General features: G+C 42.2%; 2 protein-coding genes across 4 annotated transcripts in view; both read right to left on the bottom strand.

Moving 5' to 3' along the window:
- actn2b (actinin, alpha 2b) overlaps window positions 1-7,081 on the bottom strand; it is a 58,894-nt gene extending 51,813 nt beyond the window's left edge. Inside the window, exon 1 of the mRNA XM_061910011.1 lies at window positions 6,841-7,081. Within this exon, the coding sequence (XP_061765995.1) occupies window positions 6,841-6,987 (147 nt within the window). The 5' untranslated portion in view covers window positions 6,988-7,081. The remainder of the gene's footprint in view (window positions 1-6,840) is intronic.
- A 49-nt stretch (window positions 7,082-7,130) lies between these two features.
- Window positions 7,131-20,000, bottom strand: part of LOC133558877 (prolyl 4-hydroxylase subunit alpha-1-like) — a 30,544-nt gene continuing 17,674 nt past the window's right edge. Inside the window, exons 9-16 of one of the 3 annotated variants that reach the window (XM_061910014.1) lie at window positions 18,261-18,331; window positions 17,922-17,987; window positions 14,062-14,161; window positions 12,570-12,623; window positions 12,426-12,491; window positions 12,284-12,352; window positions 12,085-12,181; window positions 7,131-8,903 (exon numbers count right to left, since the gene is read on the bottom strand). In XM_061910014.1, coding sequence (XP_061765998.1) covers window positions 8,833-8,903; window positions 12,085-12,181; window positions 12,284-12,352; window positions 12,426-12,491; window positions 12,570-12,623; window positions 14,062-14,161; window positions 17,922-17,987; window positions 18,261-18,331 — 594 coding nt within the window. In that variant the 3' untranslated portion in view covers window positions 7,131-8,832. Of the gene's footprint in view, window positions 8,904-12,084; window positions 12,182-12,283; window positions 12,353-12,425; window positions 12,492-12,569; window positions 12,624-14,061; window positions 14,162-17,921; window positions 17,993-18,260; window positions 18,332-20,000 lie in introns of all 3 variants that reach the window. The other 2 variants (XM_061910013.1, XM_061910012.1) reach the window with 2 other exon arrangements.

The raw sequence follows: 20,000 nt of genomic DNA, 5'->3' as shown, positions 1-20,000 counted from the left end.
TAAACATTCCAAAGTCAACCGTCCAAAATCAACTTTATTCTAAGAAAAGTGAAGAGTTTGGGAACAACAGCAAGTGAAGTGAAGTGAATTATATTTATATAGCTCTTTTCTCAAGTGACTCAAAGCGCTTTACATTGTGAAACCCAATATTTAAGTTACATTTTTTTTACTGGGAGCAGGCGGGTAAAGTGTCTTGCCCAATGACACAACGGCAGTGACTAGGATGGCGGAAGCGGGGATCGAACCTGCAACCCTGAAGTTGCTGGCTCAGCCGCTTTACCAGAAGAACTATACCGCCACCAAGTGGTAGGCCACGTAAACTGACAGAGAGGTCAGTATAGTGCAGACTTTGTGCACAGTCACTTGCTACACAGCTCCAAACTTCATGTCACCTTCCAATTAGCCCACGTACAGTATGCAGAGAGCTTCATGGAATGGCTTTCCATGGCCGAGCTGCTATCTAAGCCATATGTCAGCAAGTCCAATGCAAAGGGTGGGATTCTGATGCGTCATCTATGTTGCTGCTCCTCGATCTTAGCGCTGCTTTCGATACCGTCGATCATAATATTTTATTAGAGCGTATCAAAACACGAATTGGTATGTCAGACTTAGCCCTGTCATGGTTTAACTCTTATCTTACTGATAGGATGCAGTGCATCTCCCATAACAATGTGACCTCGGACTATGTTAACGTGTGGAGTTCCCCAGGGTTCGGTCCTTGGCCCTGCACTCTTCAGCATCTACATGCTGCCACTAGGTGACATCATACGTGTTAGCTTTCACTGCTATGCTGATGACACCCAACTCTACATGCCCCTAAAGCTGACCAACATGCCGGATTGTAGTCAGCTGGAGGCGTGTCTTAATTAAATCAAACAATGGATGTCCGCCAACTTTTTGCAACTCAACGCCAAAAAAACGGAAATGCTGATTATCGGTTCTGCTAGACACCGACCTCTATTTAATAATACAACTCTAACATTTGACAACCAAACAATTAAACAAGGCGACTGGGTAAAAAATCTGGGTATTATCTTCGACACAACTCTCTCCTTTGAAGCACACATTAAAAGTGTTACTAAAACGACCTTCTTTCATCTCCGTAATATCGCTAAAAGTCGCTCCATTTTGTCCACTAAAGACGCTGAGATCATTATCCATGCGTTTGTTACGTCTCGTCTCGATTACTGTAACGTATTAATTTGGGGTCTCCCCATGTCTAGCATTAAAAGATTACAGTTGGTACAAAATGCGGGTTGCTGCCCACATACGCGGTCCTCTCCAAGGTTTCTCAAAGTCATCATTGTCGACGTCCCACTGGGTTGAGTTTTTCCTTGCCCTTATGTGGGCTCTACCGAGGATGTCGTTGTGGTTTGTGCAGCCCATTGAGACACTTGTGATTTAGGGCTATATAAATAAACATTGATTGATTGATTGATGCAGTGGTGTAAAGGACATTACCACTGGACTCTAGAGCAGTGGTGACGCCTTGTCTGGACTGATGAATCACACTTTTCCATCTGGCAATCTGATGGACCAGTCTGGTCTGAGTTTGGAGGTTGCCAGGAGAACGCTACATTTCAGACTGCATTGTGCAGAGTGTGAAATTTGGTGGAGGAGGAATTGTGGTGTGGTGTTGTTTTTCAGGAGTTTGGCTTGGTCCCTTAGTCGCAGTGAAAGGGACTTTGAATGCTCCAGGATACCAAAACATTCTGGACAATTCCATGAGATGGCACTTCAACTTCATATGCGAGTCAAGGCAGGTGGCCAAATACTTCTGGCAATATAGAGTATACTAGAGTAATAAAGTAAACAATAATATATACATACTGTATAACAGGGAATGATAAAGTGGGCTCAATTTGCCCTGCTCTAACGTATTTGTATGAGTAAGAGAAATGTGCTGCAAGCTGGTGGTGAGTGCTTGAAGTGGTCTCGCAGTCAGCCAGTATGAGTAAGAGAAATGTGCTGCAAGCTAGGAGTGAGTGCTTGAAGTGGTCTCGCAGTCAGCCAGAGCTTCTGAAATGCTGCGTTGAGACAGGCCACCTCACCTCCGCACACTGCAAGCTGCAAAGTGTACGCCATGCAGGGCAGACTAGCCACACCAAACTCCACCGTAGCGTAGCTTTTGCCATACTGCGTGCGTTGTCCTTGACCACAATGTGGACTTTCGCCTTGGGGTGGTTTTTGTTGTATTTTGGGTTTTTTCTCTGGGAAGTCTTTAAGCGACAACTGTGTAGTGCAACTTTTTTTCTGTGTTGGGTTTTCATCCATCTTCCGCTTGTATTCATGGTGTATCTCCTTATGATTCTTGAAGAGGTGGTGCATCAAATTGCTCGTATTAAAAAGAAGACGTCTTGGTTCCTCCTCGCATAACCCACTTTTTGCAGTCATTGCAAATTGCCAGTTTTTTATCCCTCAGACACACTTTAAAATAATCCCAAACCATAGACATGGTGTGGTTAGTCAGTCACCGAGCAAGCTCGGTTGTTAGCCACAGCTACAGCACCGGCAACAACACACTCTTGCTGTTGTTACACTCCGCTCGCGGCAGTTTGATGAGGTCATCAAGCGTCGCCAGTAAAACTGTCGTGCTGCAGTCGTCAACTCCTATGTTGTGTGTGGGAGGGGGAGAGGGGAGGGGCTTCTGACTGGGAGACGCAACTGCTCTGTACTTCCCCCGACGCTCCGTACAGCGGCGTTTTAAAAAGTCATTAATTTTACTTTTTGAAACCGATACCGATAATTTCCGATATTACATTTTAAAGCATTTATTGGACATCTCTAATTATATATATATATATATATATATATATATATATATATATATACATATATATATATTAGCTCCATCAAGTTGGGAAGTTACTATTAGACAACTGGTACACAGACCCACTATTGTCTATCTAGCGCCCGTTAGCTATATATATATATATATATATATATATATATATATATATGTGTGTGTGTGTGTATATTTTGTATGATGATGTATATTTTAACTGTCCATAAACTGTGTGCTTCTAGGATGACCTTTTTCTTTTTGCAGAATGGACTCTGATATTAATAAAAGACACAATAATGAAATACAAAAATATGTCTGTTTGTAAATAAATGAATACAAATAAATAAAAGGTGGAGACCTAAGTTTCATCTGACATCACTCATGAGGGCGGTGTGAACTTGAACTGTACGACCTGAGTAGTGTTTCCACTGTAAGAGGCCAAACATGTCTCATCCTGTAGGGGCCAATATGAGGTTAAAGAGCCGACAGGGGCTGCAGTGGTGCAAGAAGCTCTCAAATCAACAGAGACTGAGGGAGGGCCCAGGCTATATCCAGTCTGCTGCTAGTGCAAGATTTTCTACCTGCTCTCTATAAACAAAAGAATTCCGCTCCAAGGACAGCAGATTAGTGCTACTATAACGCCGGCATGGTGGCCCGGGTCAGAATTAGACGCAGCGTCCATTCTAAATCCCAAGAGCGTCATCATGTGTTGGAAGCATCTGTTGACAGATCGCATTCCACGCGTATCACCCTGAGAGGCAGAGCCACTGGAAGGCAGCAGGCTATTGTTAGACAACTGGGACCTAGACCCACTATTGTCTGTCCGGGGCCCGTTAGCTCCATCAAGTTGGGAAGTTACTATTAGACAACTGGTACCCAGACCCACTATTGTCTGTCCGGGGCCCGTTAGCTCCATCAAGTTGGGAAGTTACTATTAGACAACTGGTACCCAGACCCACTATTGTCTGTCCGGGGCCCGTTAGCTCCATCAAGTTGGGAAGTTACTATTAGACAACTGGTACACAGACCCACTATTGTCTGTCCGGGGCCCGTTAGCTCCATCAAGTTGGGAAGTTACTATTAGACAACTGGTACCCAGACCCACTATTGTCTGTCCGGGGCCCGTTAGCTCCATCAAGTTGGGAAGTTACTATTAGACAACTGGTACCCTGACCCACTATTGTCTGTCCGGGGCCCGTTAGCTCCATCAAGTTGGGAAGTTACTATTAGACAACTGGTACCCAGACCCACTATTGTCTGTCCGGGGCCCGTTAGCTCCATCAAGTTGGGAAGTTACTATTAGACAACTGGTACCCAGACCCACTATTGTCTGTCCGGGGCCCGTTAGCTCCATCAAGTTGGGAAGTTACTATTAGACAACTGGTACACAGACCCACTATTGTCTGTCCGGGGCCCGTTAGCTCCATCAAGTTGGGAAGTTACTATTAGACAACTGGTACACAGACCCACTATTGTCTGTCCGGGGCCCGTTAGCTCCATCAATTTGGGAAGTTACTATTAGACAACTGGTACCCAGACCCACTATTGTCTGTCCGGGGCCCCTTAGCTCCATCAAGTTGGGAAGTTACTATTAGACAACTGGTACCCAGACCCACTATTGTCTGTCCGGGGCCCCTTAGCTCCATCAAGTTGGGAAGTTACTATTAGACAACTGGTACCCAGACCCACTATTGTCTGTCCGGGGCCCGTTAGCTCCATCAAGTTGGGAAGTTACTATTAGACAACTGGTACCCTGACCCACTATTGTCTGTCCGGGGCCCGTTAGCTCCATCAAGTTGGGAAGTTACTATTAGACAACTGGTACCCAGACCCACTATTGTCTGTCCGGGGCCCCTTAGCTCCATCAAGTTGGGAAGTTACTATTAGAAAACTGGTACCCAGACCCACTATTGTCCGTCTGGGGCCCCATAGCTCCATCAAGTTGGGAAGTTACTATTAGACAACTGGTACCCAGACCCACTATTGTCTGTCTGGGGCCCGTTAGCTCCATCAAGTTGGGAAGTTACTATTAGACAACTGGTACCCAGACCCACTATTGTCTGTCCGGGGCCCGTTAGCTCCATCAAGTTGGGAAGTTACTATTAGACAACTGGTACCCAGACCCACTATTGTCCGTCTGGGGCCCGTTAGCTCCATCAAGTTGGGAAGTTACTATTAGACAACTGGTACCCAGACCCACTATTGTCTGTCTAGGGCCCGTTAGCTCCATCAAGTTGGGAAGTTACTATTAGACAACTGGTACCCAGACCCACTATTGTCTGTCCGGGGCCCCTTAGCTCCATCAAGTTGGGAAGTTACTATTAGACAACTGGTACCCAGACCCACTATTGTCTGTCTGGGGCCCGTTAGCTCCATCAAGTTGGGAAGTTACTATTAGACAACTGGTACCCAGACCCACTATTGTCTGTCTGGGGCCCGTTAGCTCCATCAAGTTGGGAAGTTACTATTAGACAACTGGTACCCAGACCCACTATTGTCTGTCTGGGGCCCGTTAGCTCCATCAAGTTGGGAAGTTACTATTAGACAACTGGTACGAAATGCTTGTCACTATTTGAGTGACTGGCCAGGTTGTCCCTCTCAAAGAGTCTCCAGTTCACCTTAGAGCCAAATGAGGACACATGCTACAGTACGGGAAATGGGAGGAAAAAGTGGAGTATAATGTCTGTGGTTCTCTTTCTACTGCTGCATACAAGTAATACAAGTCATGAATAAGTTGGCTGTTTATCACACATGTATATTTTCAAGTGAGAAGACAGAGAAAATGTGCCCCCCGTAAAAATATGCTACCCGACGCTAATGAGCATGCGCATCAATGCTAAAGGTATCCAACTGAATAACTGATTGATTGATTGCTACTTTCATTAGTAGATTGCACAGTACAGTACATATTACCAACAATTGACCACTAAATGGTAACACCCCAATAAATTAATCAATTCATGGTAATCCGAGCAATTACGGTGAAAAACGTTCATATGCTGTGGTTATTTGGGGCATTTTTTACATAACAGGAAACAAACTGTATAAACCTTGATTAAGTTAAAATGAATGACAGAATGAATGTCAACAAGAAGCATTTTGACAAGTTTATATCGGGATCTTTTTTTCTTTCTAACTACAAAAGCAATTTTCTTAAAATGTCCGAATTAGGTCCGTGAGTGGTGTTGGATTAAACATCTGCTGGCATTTCTCAGCACGCAGCACAGTTTTATACAACAACGGCATTAAATGTCAACCATGAGTGAAGATTTTATTTTGGAGGGACTACCCGGAAATGTTGCTGCTAGCTTGAATTTGCGACTTCATCCATCCATTTCCTACCGCTTGTCCCTCGACTCCATCCATCCATTTTTAACCGCTTATTCCCTTTGGGTTTGACTCGTTTCACTAACATACAACTTTTTAAAACAGTCAAAGTGGATGAAAAAGTTTTTCTATGGCTTTTCCGATTGTTATTTATAAGCTAACAGTCGAAGTTTATGGTTAAGAAAATATAAAATGCTCTATACTTACTTATAACATTCTATATGCTGTCAAGTGTATATTCTTACTTTCCTGGTTGGCCAATTGTTTATTCTTACTTTCCTCTACCAACTATAACTTTCTATATGCTGCCAATTGTTTATTCTTACTTTCCTCTACCAATTGTTTATTCTTACTTTCCTCTACCAACTATAACATTCTATATGCTGCCAATTGTTTATTCTTCCTTTCCTCTACCAATTATTTATTCTTCCTTTCCTCCACCAATTATTTATTCTTCCTTTCCTCCACCAATTGTCTATTCTTCCTTTCTTCTACCAATTATTTATTCTTCCTTTCTTCTACCAATTATTTATTCTTCCTTTCCTCCACCAATTATTTATTCTTCCTTTCCTCCACCAATTGTCTATTCTTCCTTTCTTCTACCTATTATTTATTCTTCCTTTCCTCCACCAAGTGTGTATTCTTCCTTTCCTCCACCAATTGTCTATTCTTACTTTCCTCTACCTATTATTTATTCTTCCTTTCCTCCACCAAGTGTGTATTCTTACTTTCCTCTGCTGCTGCTCCCAGGCGGGGTCCAGCAACATGTCCCGGTCCCACTCGTCCTCCTGGATCATGTAGTCCTGCTCCTCGTCCTCCAGGCCGTTGCCGTAGTGCATCGTGCCCTCCATGCGGCTCACCTTCATCGTCATCATGTCTGCTCTTCAGGTAAAAGGTGTAAGGTGCGCACCTGTCCTTCTTGTCCCCGACCTGACTGACGTCTGCATGCTGGGACGCGCGAACATTAGTAGGCGTGGTCACGTGACCCACTCATGCGCGCGCACACACACACGCAGGCTGCTGATCCAAGCAGCTTTTAATGCATTTCTACAAAAACAACAACAAAGTAGGGCTGTCATAATAAACACACACAAGATATAAATACAGTCAAATGATTCCATTTGGTATTTGAAAGAAGCACCAAGGTCACTTAAAGGAGTATTTCATGTTGTTAACTGCATGTTATGTGGGTCCATGTATAAAGACAGGGGTCCCCAACCTTACTCAAATCAATAGACGCACTCCTGTCATCTATTTTTCCTTTTACTCATAAGCTATCCTAGCTGCTTTGACGAAAGACTATTTTGCATGTTTTGGCGTTTGAAAGGAAGCCTTTTTAATAATGATCGTGTATTGCAAATGTGAGTGTGAATGTTGTCTGTCTACCTGTGTTGGCCCTGTGATGAGGTGGCAACTTGTCCTGGGTGTACCCCGCCTTCCGCCCGACTGTAGCTGAGATAGGCGCCAGCGCCCCCCACCACCCCAAAAGGGAATAAGCGGTAGGAAATGGATGGATGGATATTGCATATGTAAATATAGCCTTTTTTATGATAATATACGGTCCATTTATTTCAAAGTTGGCCATTGTGTATATGAAGAGACAAACTATGCTAAAAAAAAATCAAATAAAAGACTCTCCCCGGCCAATGAGGATGACGGGAGACCAGACAGCAGCTACTTTTACTTTCTGCAGTTGTCAGAAAACTCATTGAATGCTTTATGATGCAACTTACAACCATTTCAATGCCCATGTCCTACTGCAGATCAGTATTCCATCCATTTTCTACTGCTTGTCCCTTTTGGGGCCGCGGGGGGTGCTGGAGCCTATCTCAGCTGCATTCGGGCGGAAGGCGGGATACACCATGGACAAGTCGCCGCCTCATCACAGCAGATGGTTAATATATTTAGTAAAAAAGCAAACCGTTGTCTGAATGGAGAAAACAGCAAGCCTTTGACAATAAGAATGTTGAATAGTTGAAAAGGGGCCAAATGAAGCACACATGTAATCATGCCATACATATAATAAACGCAAGCATTACTGTGGTATTTTTAACCATTGTAATTGGAAGGTTAATAACTTAATGGTAGGTAAACAAACATAGAAATGAAATGGACTCTAAATATTTGTTGAAGTGCAGTTTTTTTGGGTGGGGTGGTCTTTTTTGTTGCCATCTGCAATGGTAATCATTGTTTAATGCCGCTGGACAATATATTTCATGCCATTGAAGGCCTTTTTTCTCGCCAAATCAATTGAATGACTTGAAATACTTCTCGATGATACATTTGGCTTCCAGGCATTACCCTGAAGATGCTGCCATTGCCTGCGCGGACCACTGCCAAAACAATTGCGTGAGATGACTTGGTGATCGGCCATTTGACAGAGAGGAGTGGGCCTGTGCTTTGAAAAAGGTTGGGGACCACCGCTTTACACACGCAGTAATAAGTGTGGCCGTGTGAAGTGTAAAGTCCAAGAAGGAGTGATTGGCAGGCGAGTGCAATGATTGACAGCAGGGAGTGAAAGAGGCACGAGTGTTTCCTACAACCATCCCAGAACACGGCTATCTGCTATCTGCAGCTTGTGCGGCTTTTCAGCCCATCTTCAGGCTCGGGTCACGGCAGCCGGAAGAAAAAGTGGATGTTTGAGCTCGGGGGGCGGGCATCCATTATGTGGTCTGTGATGGTCTGCAGGGTTCTAACCCGAGGTTGCTTTCTTGCTTTCATCAGTCAGTCTCATTGAGGCCACATGGTCGCCGCCACTCCTGGCCTCGTTCATGAATCCATTTGTTTGATACTAAAGGAAGAAAAAAAACAGCTTTAACTTGTCATCTCTGACACAAGGACGTCGTAAAAGATCCAACACACGGTAATCCACTTCATTTTTCCTCAAGTAGCGGCCATCTAATGCCCCGCAGCATCCTCCACTTGACACAAAAATATACACCTCCCTGTTTTAATCCCGTAAAAAAAACAAAAAACAGCCAGCGACGTAATTAGATTTTTTTACTTCATACTTTAAAGTGCCATAGTTTAGATCTTTGAAAAATAGACTTTCTGGAATAGATTTTATGGCGTACTCCTAGCATAGGAACTTCACAAAAATGTTGCATAAAAACAAGTGTCGTTTTTTTTTTTATTACTCAAATCAAAAGCAATACAGATAAAGTTCTGCTTTTTAAGATCAATGATCTATTTATTTATTTGAACTGTAGTTTATGCAGACTTTGTATGCTTTCAAAACACAGTCGTAGTCATGCTGCTCTTTCAGGGGGATGATAAGGTTCGATGTGTTGAAGTGTGATGATTTTTCCCCCTCCTCGTGGAATGTTTGGATTCCACACCTGTTTGTTTACAGTGAGCTCAGGGGAAGTTGACAGCTTGGCACAACACAAGTAGGAGAAAAGGAGCGCTTTACTTTTTTTACCCAGCAAAGTATCTTGCCTCGTTTCAGCATTTCATAAATACATTTTTATCGGAGCTATTTTTGAATGTTATTGGATTCATTTGTATGACATCTTAATATATGCTTATTGTGCACTCCTAATTTAAAATGTAACGACAGTGGAACCTTGATTTGCAAACTTTTACAAAGCTATGAAATCCTGTAAAATATATTCCTCTGTGCAAGCCAAAGGCCTCATTCATTCATTTTGTGTACCACTGGAAGCCTTAGGGCGCTGCCATTTTGATGACATCACTTCCTGTGCAGCACTGCACACATGGGGTGCGGCCGTTTTGGAGAGGCGGAGCCCCATGAATGACATCCTGTTTACAGTCCACTACTAGGTGGTCACTTGTCAGTGCCTCAGCGAGCGTTTCCTTTCTCGCCATTCACCAACTTTCGTCTATTTTGCTTCCCGTACTTTTGGGACTATGCATTTAAAATCCTTTCATTTCCTGAAAAATCAACAGTACGTCTCATAACCTTCTGCGCTGTGTACATGTTCTAATTCCTGACTGATTTTATTGGATACAAGGTGTAATGACCAGTAGATGGCAGTCACACATGAGAGACACATGTGGACAGCAGGTTGACGCCTGTTCAATCAAATGACACGAGTAACCAACACCAACCTTTTGATATTCCATTGAGAATATAGAAGATGACTCACGGCACTCAAAAACCTGTCCGCACCGCTTGATGCAAGGCAGAACATTACGGCTACCATAGTCAGACGTACTGTGCTTCAACATACGGGTATTATTATGGACCCCAAAACATTATCTGCAAAACCAACTTTTCCTACCAATTGATGCCTGCTGATGTGTATTTGGAATCTGCATAAGTCTCGAAAAATTGTGTGCGTCCGCCATTGTTGTCCATGGCGTAGTCAATAATCCTTCTTTTTCTCTATCCTCTTGTTGTGGGGCATTCATCCTCCACTGTTGCCATTTCTAATACAAAGTAACGTAAGGTTCTGTCAGTAGACTTGTTATGAAAGCGCTAAAAACTACCGGTATAACAAAGATGTCGGGGCGAAGGCACTGTCGAAGTGGAGGCATGTTAATAAGAAAGGTCACAAAACGCCACATCCTGAAGAGATTGTCATGAGGGGGTTTGAAGATGATGTGTAAAACATCATCTATGAACATTTGGAGCAAAGAAGCACCATGACATGTTATGTAGACGCCAAGGGAGTCTTTCACATGGAGAAAAAAAATCCTAATATGACCCATTCAATACATTTTATAATCCAGCCATCCATTTTCTACCGCTTGTCCCTCTCGGGCCGCACTGGAGCCTATCCCAGCTGCACACGGGCAGAAGGCGGGGTACAGCTTGAACTAGTGTCCACCTCATCACAGGGCCAACACAGATGTACAACATTCACACACTAGTGTCACCAATCAACCTATCCGCAGATGCATGTCTTTGGAGGTGGGAGGGGCCTATCCCCAGGTGCATGTCTTTGGAGGTGGGAGGGGGCTATCGCCAGGTACATGTCTTTGGAGGTGGGAGGAAGTCTGAATACCTAGCCATGTGAATGAAATTTGACACGAATAGTCAAGGATTTGCTGTGGACTTAGACTTAGAGAGGGGAAGGAACACATACATATTTCTCCTCCTCCCTGCCCCCTCCTGTCGCTGTCTGCCCTCTAATTTGCAGACAGCAAGGTCAAATAATTTTGCTTTTTTAATTATTGTAGCAACATAGTTGTTAACATTTTTGAGCGCACCAAAGAGACTTTTGTGTGTGCTTGAGCACTGACAGTTCAGCCTGCCATTGTTGTTGTATTACTATGAAGCCATCGTTGACCTATTGCTCCTTTTGTTGTGTTTGTTTGATAAGAATAGTGTCTTCAAAGTGTGCATTCTTTGACTAAAATTGGAGGAACCAATTATTCATGTTTACATTTTTTCTTATGGGCAATTATGCTTCACCATGCAAACGTTTCCATTAATGAACCGTGTTCAAGAAACCAGTGAAGTTCAAAAATCCAGGTTCTACTAGGACAGAAGTGTCCAATTTAGTTTCCAGTACAATAAATGATTGCAAGGGACTATTTGAAGAACACATCCACATCCTAGCTGTGTGGGCGACGCATTATAGGTGACAAAGCAAATTATTGTAATCTAAGATGAAAACCTTTTAAAAGAAGATAAAGGCTGAAAATGGCTCTGGACGGCCCTGGCTTAGCAAGTTTGAAATATTTTTGTTACTCAGGCTACTGCACCTCCTCTAAAGTGTCTTTGACTTCTCAAAGGGCTGACTAAGAGTAACTGTTCTGTTGCTAACCAAAACAGCAGAACCATGTCAACAGATGAGCACTGAAGGAGTTCCCTGTGAAATAGGAAGATAACATCATGCATAAAGAGAGATGGCATCTTTTCAGGCTTCCCAGTGGAATCTGTGTCTAGTTCCTGGAAGCTACATTTAGACTCTTCTGCGTGACGATACGTATTGTTGGAATACACATGACTTTACATTGCTGAAAATCATGTGTACAGATAAAGTTCTACAGCCATTTCTCACCCCACTTATTGCCCACCAACACAGGGCAAGCTGCATGCCGTGTGCTGTAGTCTCCCTCGCCGCTGGGGAAAAGATTGTACCAGAACACAGCAGTACCCTGCGCAGAAGAAGAACAGTACAGTCAGCTAACATGGCCCCAAGGAGCTCCATGTCACACGTGCACCATTGAACATCCAGTCAGTAACATGGTAATGGTGACCTTTTGAGGCCGAACTGATGCTCCCACATCTGGGAATACTGTGGCGCCCCCTGCTGACACGTCACTCATCTGCAACACATGGTAAGAGAGCAGAAGTTTCATGTTCTGCCATGAAAAACAAAGGAAGAGGGACTTGACTCACATAGAAGAGCCACGTGGCGATGCGGTTGCCAGTTCCCAGCTCTTTAAACGCATCCGGCTCGTCTTTCTGCAGAAACACAATGTGGTGTTTAGCTTTAGCATGCTGGCATGAAAACATCCCAACGTGTGAACCAGGAGGTCATACCCTGCCAAAGTCAAAGTGAGGCTCGTATTGGCCGCCGACGCCATAGTTTGCAACCTGTCGAGAGAAGTATTAGGATCGCTCAAAGGCATGGCCACGTTTCTTCAGTAGTGTTGAATTGATGTTCACACTTGACAAGCTTAGATGATGTGATTGCAGATTCTTAGTACACCACTTTGATCATTTCTTTATTAACAATGATCATTTATCCTGTTCAATTGCAAGCAGGTTAGATACAATTATTGAATACGGTTGAAAATCAAGAGTGAAATTACTAATTTAGTGTTAGTATCTGTAGTGGAAAGGTTGGCTCTGAAATGAAAAAGGTTAAGAACCCTCGTTGCCGAGTCTTAATTGGAGCACTTACAGTCCTTTAAAAAAAAACAAAGCAGTGCGACCCAGGAGCTTTTTTTGCTGTCGAAGATGACATCATGCAACTGAATTTTAATTTGAAAAGTTAGCAAGATGAAATATGGTCACGGGAGTTCTAAAGGAGTTCATCTTAACATTTGCATTGTCTGTTTTTTGCAAGTTGATTTTTAGCATGACCTATACAGTAAGAAGACATTATAGGTCGGAGGACCCCTATTGATTCCCTTTACAATTGCCATTCTTAATATACTCTCAACCTGTTATTTTATCATTCTTTTTCCATAAAACCCATAACAAACTGTTTAATGAGGGTGGGGGTATTGCATATTTTGCTCTATGAAAATGTTGTGTTTTCTTTGACAAAAAGATCAACAAAACTTGAATATCAACTGATAGATCTGAAGTTGATCTACACATTTAATTAAGCATTCAAAGAAAAAAAAAATCAATTGATGACTTATTTTGAAGACTTGTATGAGTGGGACCTTTAAGGATCCATGGGTCTTATGTTGGTTTTTTTGATTGTTTGTATGTTTTTTTTTTTTAATCTAAAATGGTCAATGCTCAAACAATTATTCGAAATAAAAATCAATATCATCAACAATTTTGGCCTATGTACGGCTGCATACTTCATATCAAATATTTGACTTTTGAATTTCTTGTATATATTTGGGGGAAAATATTGCACAGCAAAAATGTGTTTCCTTTGACAAATAGGGCATAAAAAATATGTTAGTCAAAATATAAATAATAATAATAATACATGACTAACTTTTAAGACTTTAATAATTTAAACCCTTTCGGGTCCTCAAATCTATTATGTTCATAACATCGAAGGTTAAAATAGTATAGACTGGCGTATGTTTGTACAAGAGTACACCTAGAAAGTCATTTGGCACGCTTCTATCATTGTACACATTGCAGCCCAGTAATTAATCAGCAGAATTGTCAACAATGGGAATAAAATTGCTCCATTTTTCAAAACTCTAGGTTACAAAATGGTTCCTTTTGTTCACGGACAGTGGCGGCATTTCAGCAGCTATCGCCATCACGCCTCCTCACTCGGTGGTGGACACAGGTTTGAATGGTTCCAAAAAACACTGTGAAGTGCAGAAGACTTTACCTGCAGTTCTTCTGCCGTGTCCATTTCCAAGCCTGTGAGATCCTCAATCCTCTGATTGATGGTTTGGACGACGGGATCTTCGTAGGCCGTGAGCCATGCACTGGAACACAAGAGGGCCGCTTGACAAAGCAGTCCATACATCTTTACAAAGAAAAAGGCGTCATGCACGGACGAGTAGAAGCGCAAGGAAAAACTAGGCCCAAAATTCAGAATCTCCAATCAGCTATGGGTACAGGGTTGGTGCTACTTCAACTACACTTTTCTTTTCTTCAATTCAATTAGTCCTGAAAAAGCTGCGCTTCTGTAGTGGAAGTTTGTGGAAGAGAACTCCTAAAGTGCGACACATTTGTCAAACTGATGCATCCCTACTGTGTTGTATTTTGGGTGGGCCATGTATTGAACGACATACAAGTTGAAAGGACTTGGAGCTGCTGAAAAACACCCCCAGTTTAGACATAATCCCACCAAATTTGGTAAACAACTTTAAGGGACTGACATGCACTTGTGTGGACAATTGGAGCAAGATTGGTTGAAAAAGAGGCCAACCATCAAGAAAATGTGTTTGTGACTTAAAGAGGACCTATAATGATTTTAATCTACACCCAGATCATTTCTGTCTTGCTCCACAGTACTTTTATAACGCAGGTTTTTTTAGTCCGTCTGCTAGATGTTCAAATCTGGGGGCGTTCCCACATAGCAAGTGACACCATGCCTCATTCTCACCCCAAAAGGATCATGATTTATCCTTTGAAAATGTACATTGTTTAAATGTGCATTTTCAAGTCGTCACCACAATTTTTTTTCCAGACACGCAATAAACTTCATAAAGATTATACAGATTCACCCGGTCACAACATTAGGCAAACTGCCACACTCTCCAATCGATTCAGACTGCATAAAAAAGCTGCTTTTGACAACATTTTTGTCACAGCCCGTGTTATTATGCGCATTCCAAGATCAGATGAAAATAAGACTTTTGTATTTCTACTAAAGCAGAGGGGGAGAAAGCATGAACCTTATAGTTTGATGCTTCGCCGTTGTTTATGCAACATTAATACGTCAGAAAAGAGGAGATTCATCATATGTCCCCTAATAACCAGGCATGTGATTTAAACTTAATGGAAAAGACCGAAAATAACCCAAGGGTCTGGGGGCCGCAGGTGGGGGGACAAATGAGGGCCAATTTCTGTTTCTTTGACTCCCCCTCCACTTCTAACAGCTCCAAATGCAAAAATCATAGAGTACATACAGTGTTATTCTTAACTTCCTTTATCTGAATAGCCATTGGTGATTTATAGCATGAAATAAGAAATATCTTGCAGTCATGTTGCTTATCTTTACTAAAGGATTCAACTATTCATTGTCAAAATACAAAGAGTAGAAATAATGAAGAGAATGTCAACCACGGTCTTGTTGCAAAACACAAATGAAGATGAAAAGTAGCATTTATACTGTAGCAAAAGTCATCACAATCACATGTGTTCCACCTCTTCCATGTCCACAGAACTTTTGATCTGGGCTTACATGGTAAACAACTCAAATGAAAGTTTTGAGCTATGTTTTTTTTACCCAGACGCATACATTTGTCCAATTGTGGCCAAGTAGACGCTCAGTGGGTTTCCTGGACGTGGTCTACATCACTAAAAGAAACATCTAAGGAAGAGAATCCCTCTGCCATCTTTCACTATTTTTCTTTTAAAATAAAAATCGCCCGCCTAAATATTACCTATTTTCTTCTCTGACTCTCTCGTCGTCATTTGGGATGTCTGTTGTGAAGTCACTTCCTGCTTCCGTGACTTGCCTTATTTTGCCTCTGATTGGCATGTTCCTAATGTTTTGCCCTTACCTTAACCAATGGTAACTCATCTTAGTAAACAAGCAACCAATCACGGATGTTCTCATACATAAACCCACCAATCATCATTGATGTTTCCCTTATATTTTCACCCTGCCCGTGGAGTTGCGTCGCTACGTAGCTTCCATTTTTAACTTAACAGTTTTTAATGGAAAACCGTAGTTTTTACCGCTGGATTATCAAAAACTATACTCATTATAGGTCAGAAAAAACGAAAAAAAGCGGAAAATATGTTTTTATATTCTTAAAAAGATAAAAAAAAAAAAAAAAAGACAGATTTCCGACTAAAGACGGAAAAATCACATGCCTGAATAATAGTCTGTAAATCATTGAAGATTTGTCTAATGACCATAAAACTATCTGTATTACGTGTGCGGTGGAGCAGGCTTTCTTGTTGGACCGCCAACAAAATGTTTTTCCGCTGTGGTCTAAATGGGCTGCAGTTGTAATACACTTTTCCACCATGTGTGGCAGTAATGACGAAATCAAACAAACAGAAGAAGTCTGGGGCTTAAGTCAAAAAGAGTTTTTTTTAAGCACAAAAATGATGAATCAAGTGGGGAAAAACTGATTTCATTTGCACTTGAATTTAGTTGTCAGTTTATTTAACAAATACACATATGTTTCAGTATTTCATAAATATATCATTATTATTCATCATTAGTTTAGTTCAGTGTTTCTTAACTTGGATTCGGTGGAGTCGGCCTCAGGGGTTCGGCAGAGGTCAAAACACACCCGACTCATCGTCTCAATACAAACTTCTCCCTTTCGGCGTATTACGGATACGGCAACAGCAGAAGTCACACTGATTTGCAGGTGTGTCATTTGTTGTGAATTTATGCAGTCTAGTGTGAGTTTAGTGTCGGTTTTGTTGTTCTTTGAACAAGGTGATGTTCATGCACGGTTCATTTTGTGCACCAGTAAAAAAACATGCTAGCACTTTAGTATGGGGGACATATTCACCATTAATTAATCGCTTATTAACATGCAAATTAGTAACATATTGGCTCTTAACTAATCATTATGAGGTACTTATTAATGCCTAAATTAAGTATTTTTTACTTAGAATATGTTTCCATACTAAAGTGTTACCAAAAACACATAACTTTGTCTTGAATTAAAAAAAAAAAAACATTTTATTTTTCACTAAGAAGGGTTCGGTGAATGCGCATATGAAACTAATGGGGATCGGAACCTCCAACAAGGCTAAGAACCACTGGTTTAGTTAGAATGTATCAATTTTAGCACCACATAAATGTATGTAAAAATAGACCCTTCTTTCGGGTTATATTTGATACGTATTTATTTTTAGATCGTAGATTTATATTTTTTAGGTGTGTCCTGTCAAACTGTTTAGGTAGGTTTAATATAATTTTTCTGATATACCGATAATAGCTGGGTGGGTCCCCAGCCCCTCTGTAGTGGAAAAGTTGGACGCCAGTGTGGTCAAATGTCACTTCCACTCTACACGGAAGAAGAATGTAATGCATCGTCTGTATTTACTCTCGGAGACGTGCTGCTGATATTGAGAGCGACTGTGAAGTAAACATTAGCCAACAAATATTATCCCTAATTTGTCTTCTACAGTGAGTTGGTAAAGAGGTTAACACGTCTTCCTTCCAGCATAAAGGAAATGCAGACGTCAACTTCTTAAAATAAAATGTTTGCTTTGAAGTAGTTCTTCTAAAGAAATAGTGGATGAGTCACTTCCACAAGAAAAAGACATTTCATATGAAATACATACAAGTGTCTTCCGGTGTTTGAGCACATTCAGACTGAAGCCTTGGACGTTTCTCATATGGAGGCTGAGGAAGCGTAGCAGCAGTTGTGTTGCAACGAGCAGTAGAAATTCATTCTCAGAAGTGCGACAGAGGAAAATATTTACCTCAGTGGACCTGGAATACTCTCACAATCCACACTGCAGTGCCGCCACTTTATCATAACCATAGAGAGAAGCAGCCCAAAGTCTCAGATGCAGAGTTGGTTACACCCCGGGACCCCTTACCTCTTGGAGACTCTGTATTGGGCTGTGGTAAGCTTCCCGGTTTGGGGGTCATGCACCGTGGCCCGCCTTAACTACGGGAGTTCCCGCCGCGAAAGGACGTCAAGGTGGACGCAGAGGACAAGAGTGTGGAGACAGAAGAGAGGGATGCAATACGCAGGCGGACAGAGAGAAAGAGAGAGAGAAGAACACAATCACTTGATGTTGTTTCAGTCATTCAAACTCCTCCTGGCTCGCGAAAATAGCAACTATGTTAACATAAACTACAGCAGAAACAAAGAGGGGGAAGAGGAGAAGAGGAGGACCTCTGTGTCCATCCCTTCGGTTTTGATGGGAACCTACCTTTTACTGATCCTGTAGTGCGCCGTCTCCAGCACTCCTGTGGTGGGGTTGGAGATGGTGGCCCTGCGGAGCTGTGAAGCCAGGCACACGGTTTTTTAACCACACACGTGCCAATGTGTGTGTGTCTGTTGGGCTTTTCTAGCCAGCAACATCCCATACAGCCAGACTCACATCGTCAACATTTCACCCTCACCTATTTCCTTTGCTGGGGCAACATTTTTAAAATACTATGGTGTGGAACGCAAGCCTCAAAACCTGCAACCAAAACTGACCTGTACTGGCAATTTCAGGCTCTCCAGAGCCTGCGAATGCATTGCATGTGCACGAGAAGGTAGTTAGGCTTCACGAGAAGGTAGTTAGGCTTCACGAGAAGGTAGTTATGGTTCACGAGAAGGTAGTTATGGTTCACGAGAAGGTAGTTATGGTTCGCAAAAAGGTAGTTAGGGTTCACGAGAAGGTAGTTATGCTTTACGAGAAGGTAGTTACTGTTCACTAGAAGGTAGTTATGCTTCACGATAAGGTCGTTATGCTTCAGGAAAAGTTCACGAGAAGGTAGTTATGGTTCACGAGAAGGTAGTTATAGTTCACGAGAAGGTAGTTATGGTTCTCGAGAAGGTAGTTATGGTTCACAAAAAGGTAGTTATGGCTTACAAAAAGGTAGTTATGGTTCACGGGAAGGAAGTTATGGTTCACGAGAAGGAAGTTACGGTTTACGAGAAGGTACTCATAGTTCACGAGAAGGTACTCATGGTTCACGAGAAGGAAGTTACGGTTCACGAGAAGGAAGTTACGGTTCACGAGAAGGAAGTTACGGTTCACGAGAAGGAAGTTACGGTTCACGAGAAGGTAGTTATGGTTCACGAGAAGGTAGTTATGCTTCACGAGAAGGAAGTTATGCTTCACGAGAAGGAAGTTATTCTTCACGAGAAGGTACTTATGCTTCACGAGAAGGTAGTTATTCTTCACGAGAAGGTACTTATGGTTCACGAGAAGGTACTTATGGTTCACGAGCAGGTAGTTACGGTTCACGAGAAGGTAGTTACGGTTCACGAGAAGGTAGTCATGCTTCACGAGAAGGTAGTTATGCTTCACGAGAAGGTAGTTATGCTTCACGAGAAGGTAGTTATGCTTCACGAGAAGGTACTTATGGTTCACGAGAAGGTAGTTACGGTCCACAAGAAGGTAGTTATGGTTCACAAATAGATAGTCATGGTTCACGAGAAGGTAGTTATGGTTCACGAGTAGGAATTTAGGGTTCACGAAAAGGTAGTTAGGGTATATGAGAATGTAGTTTTGGTTCACAAAAAGGTAGTTACGGTGCATGAGAAAGTAGTTGTGGTGCAGAAGTCGGTAGTTACGATTCACGAGAGGGTAGTTACGGTGCACGAGAAGGTAGTTACATTTCACGAGAAGGTAGTTAAGGTGCACAAGAAGGTAATTACATTTCACGGAAGGTAGTTGGGGGCACAAGAAGGTAGTTAAGGTGCACAAGAAGGTAGTTATGGGTTGCCTATTATGCAGATTGGAGACTTTAATGAGGAATTAGGAATGTGTTCTTTGAGCCTGTTATGAAGACAGTTGAGGGTTTGTTTACTGAAACATGTGCAAACCTGATCGACTAAATTGAGGGTCTGTTTACTGAAACATGTGCAAACCTGATCGACTAAATTGAGGGTCTGTTTACTGAAACACGTGCAACTCTGATCGACTAAATTGAGGGTCTGTTTACTGAAACATGTG

The sequence above is a fragment of the Nerophis ophidion genome, linkage group LG09 (genome assembly GCF_033978795.1).
Source record: "Nerophis ophidion isolate RoL-2023_Sa linkage group LG09, RoL_Noph_v1.0, whole genome shotgun sequence".
Lineage (NCBI taxonomy): Eukaryota > Metazoa > Chordata > Actinopteri > Syngnathiformes > Syngnathidae > Nerophis > Nerophis ophidion.
The sequence above is the reverse complement of the archived record's forward strand: the minus strand, read 5'-3'. Positions and strand labels throughout refer to the sequence as shown.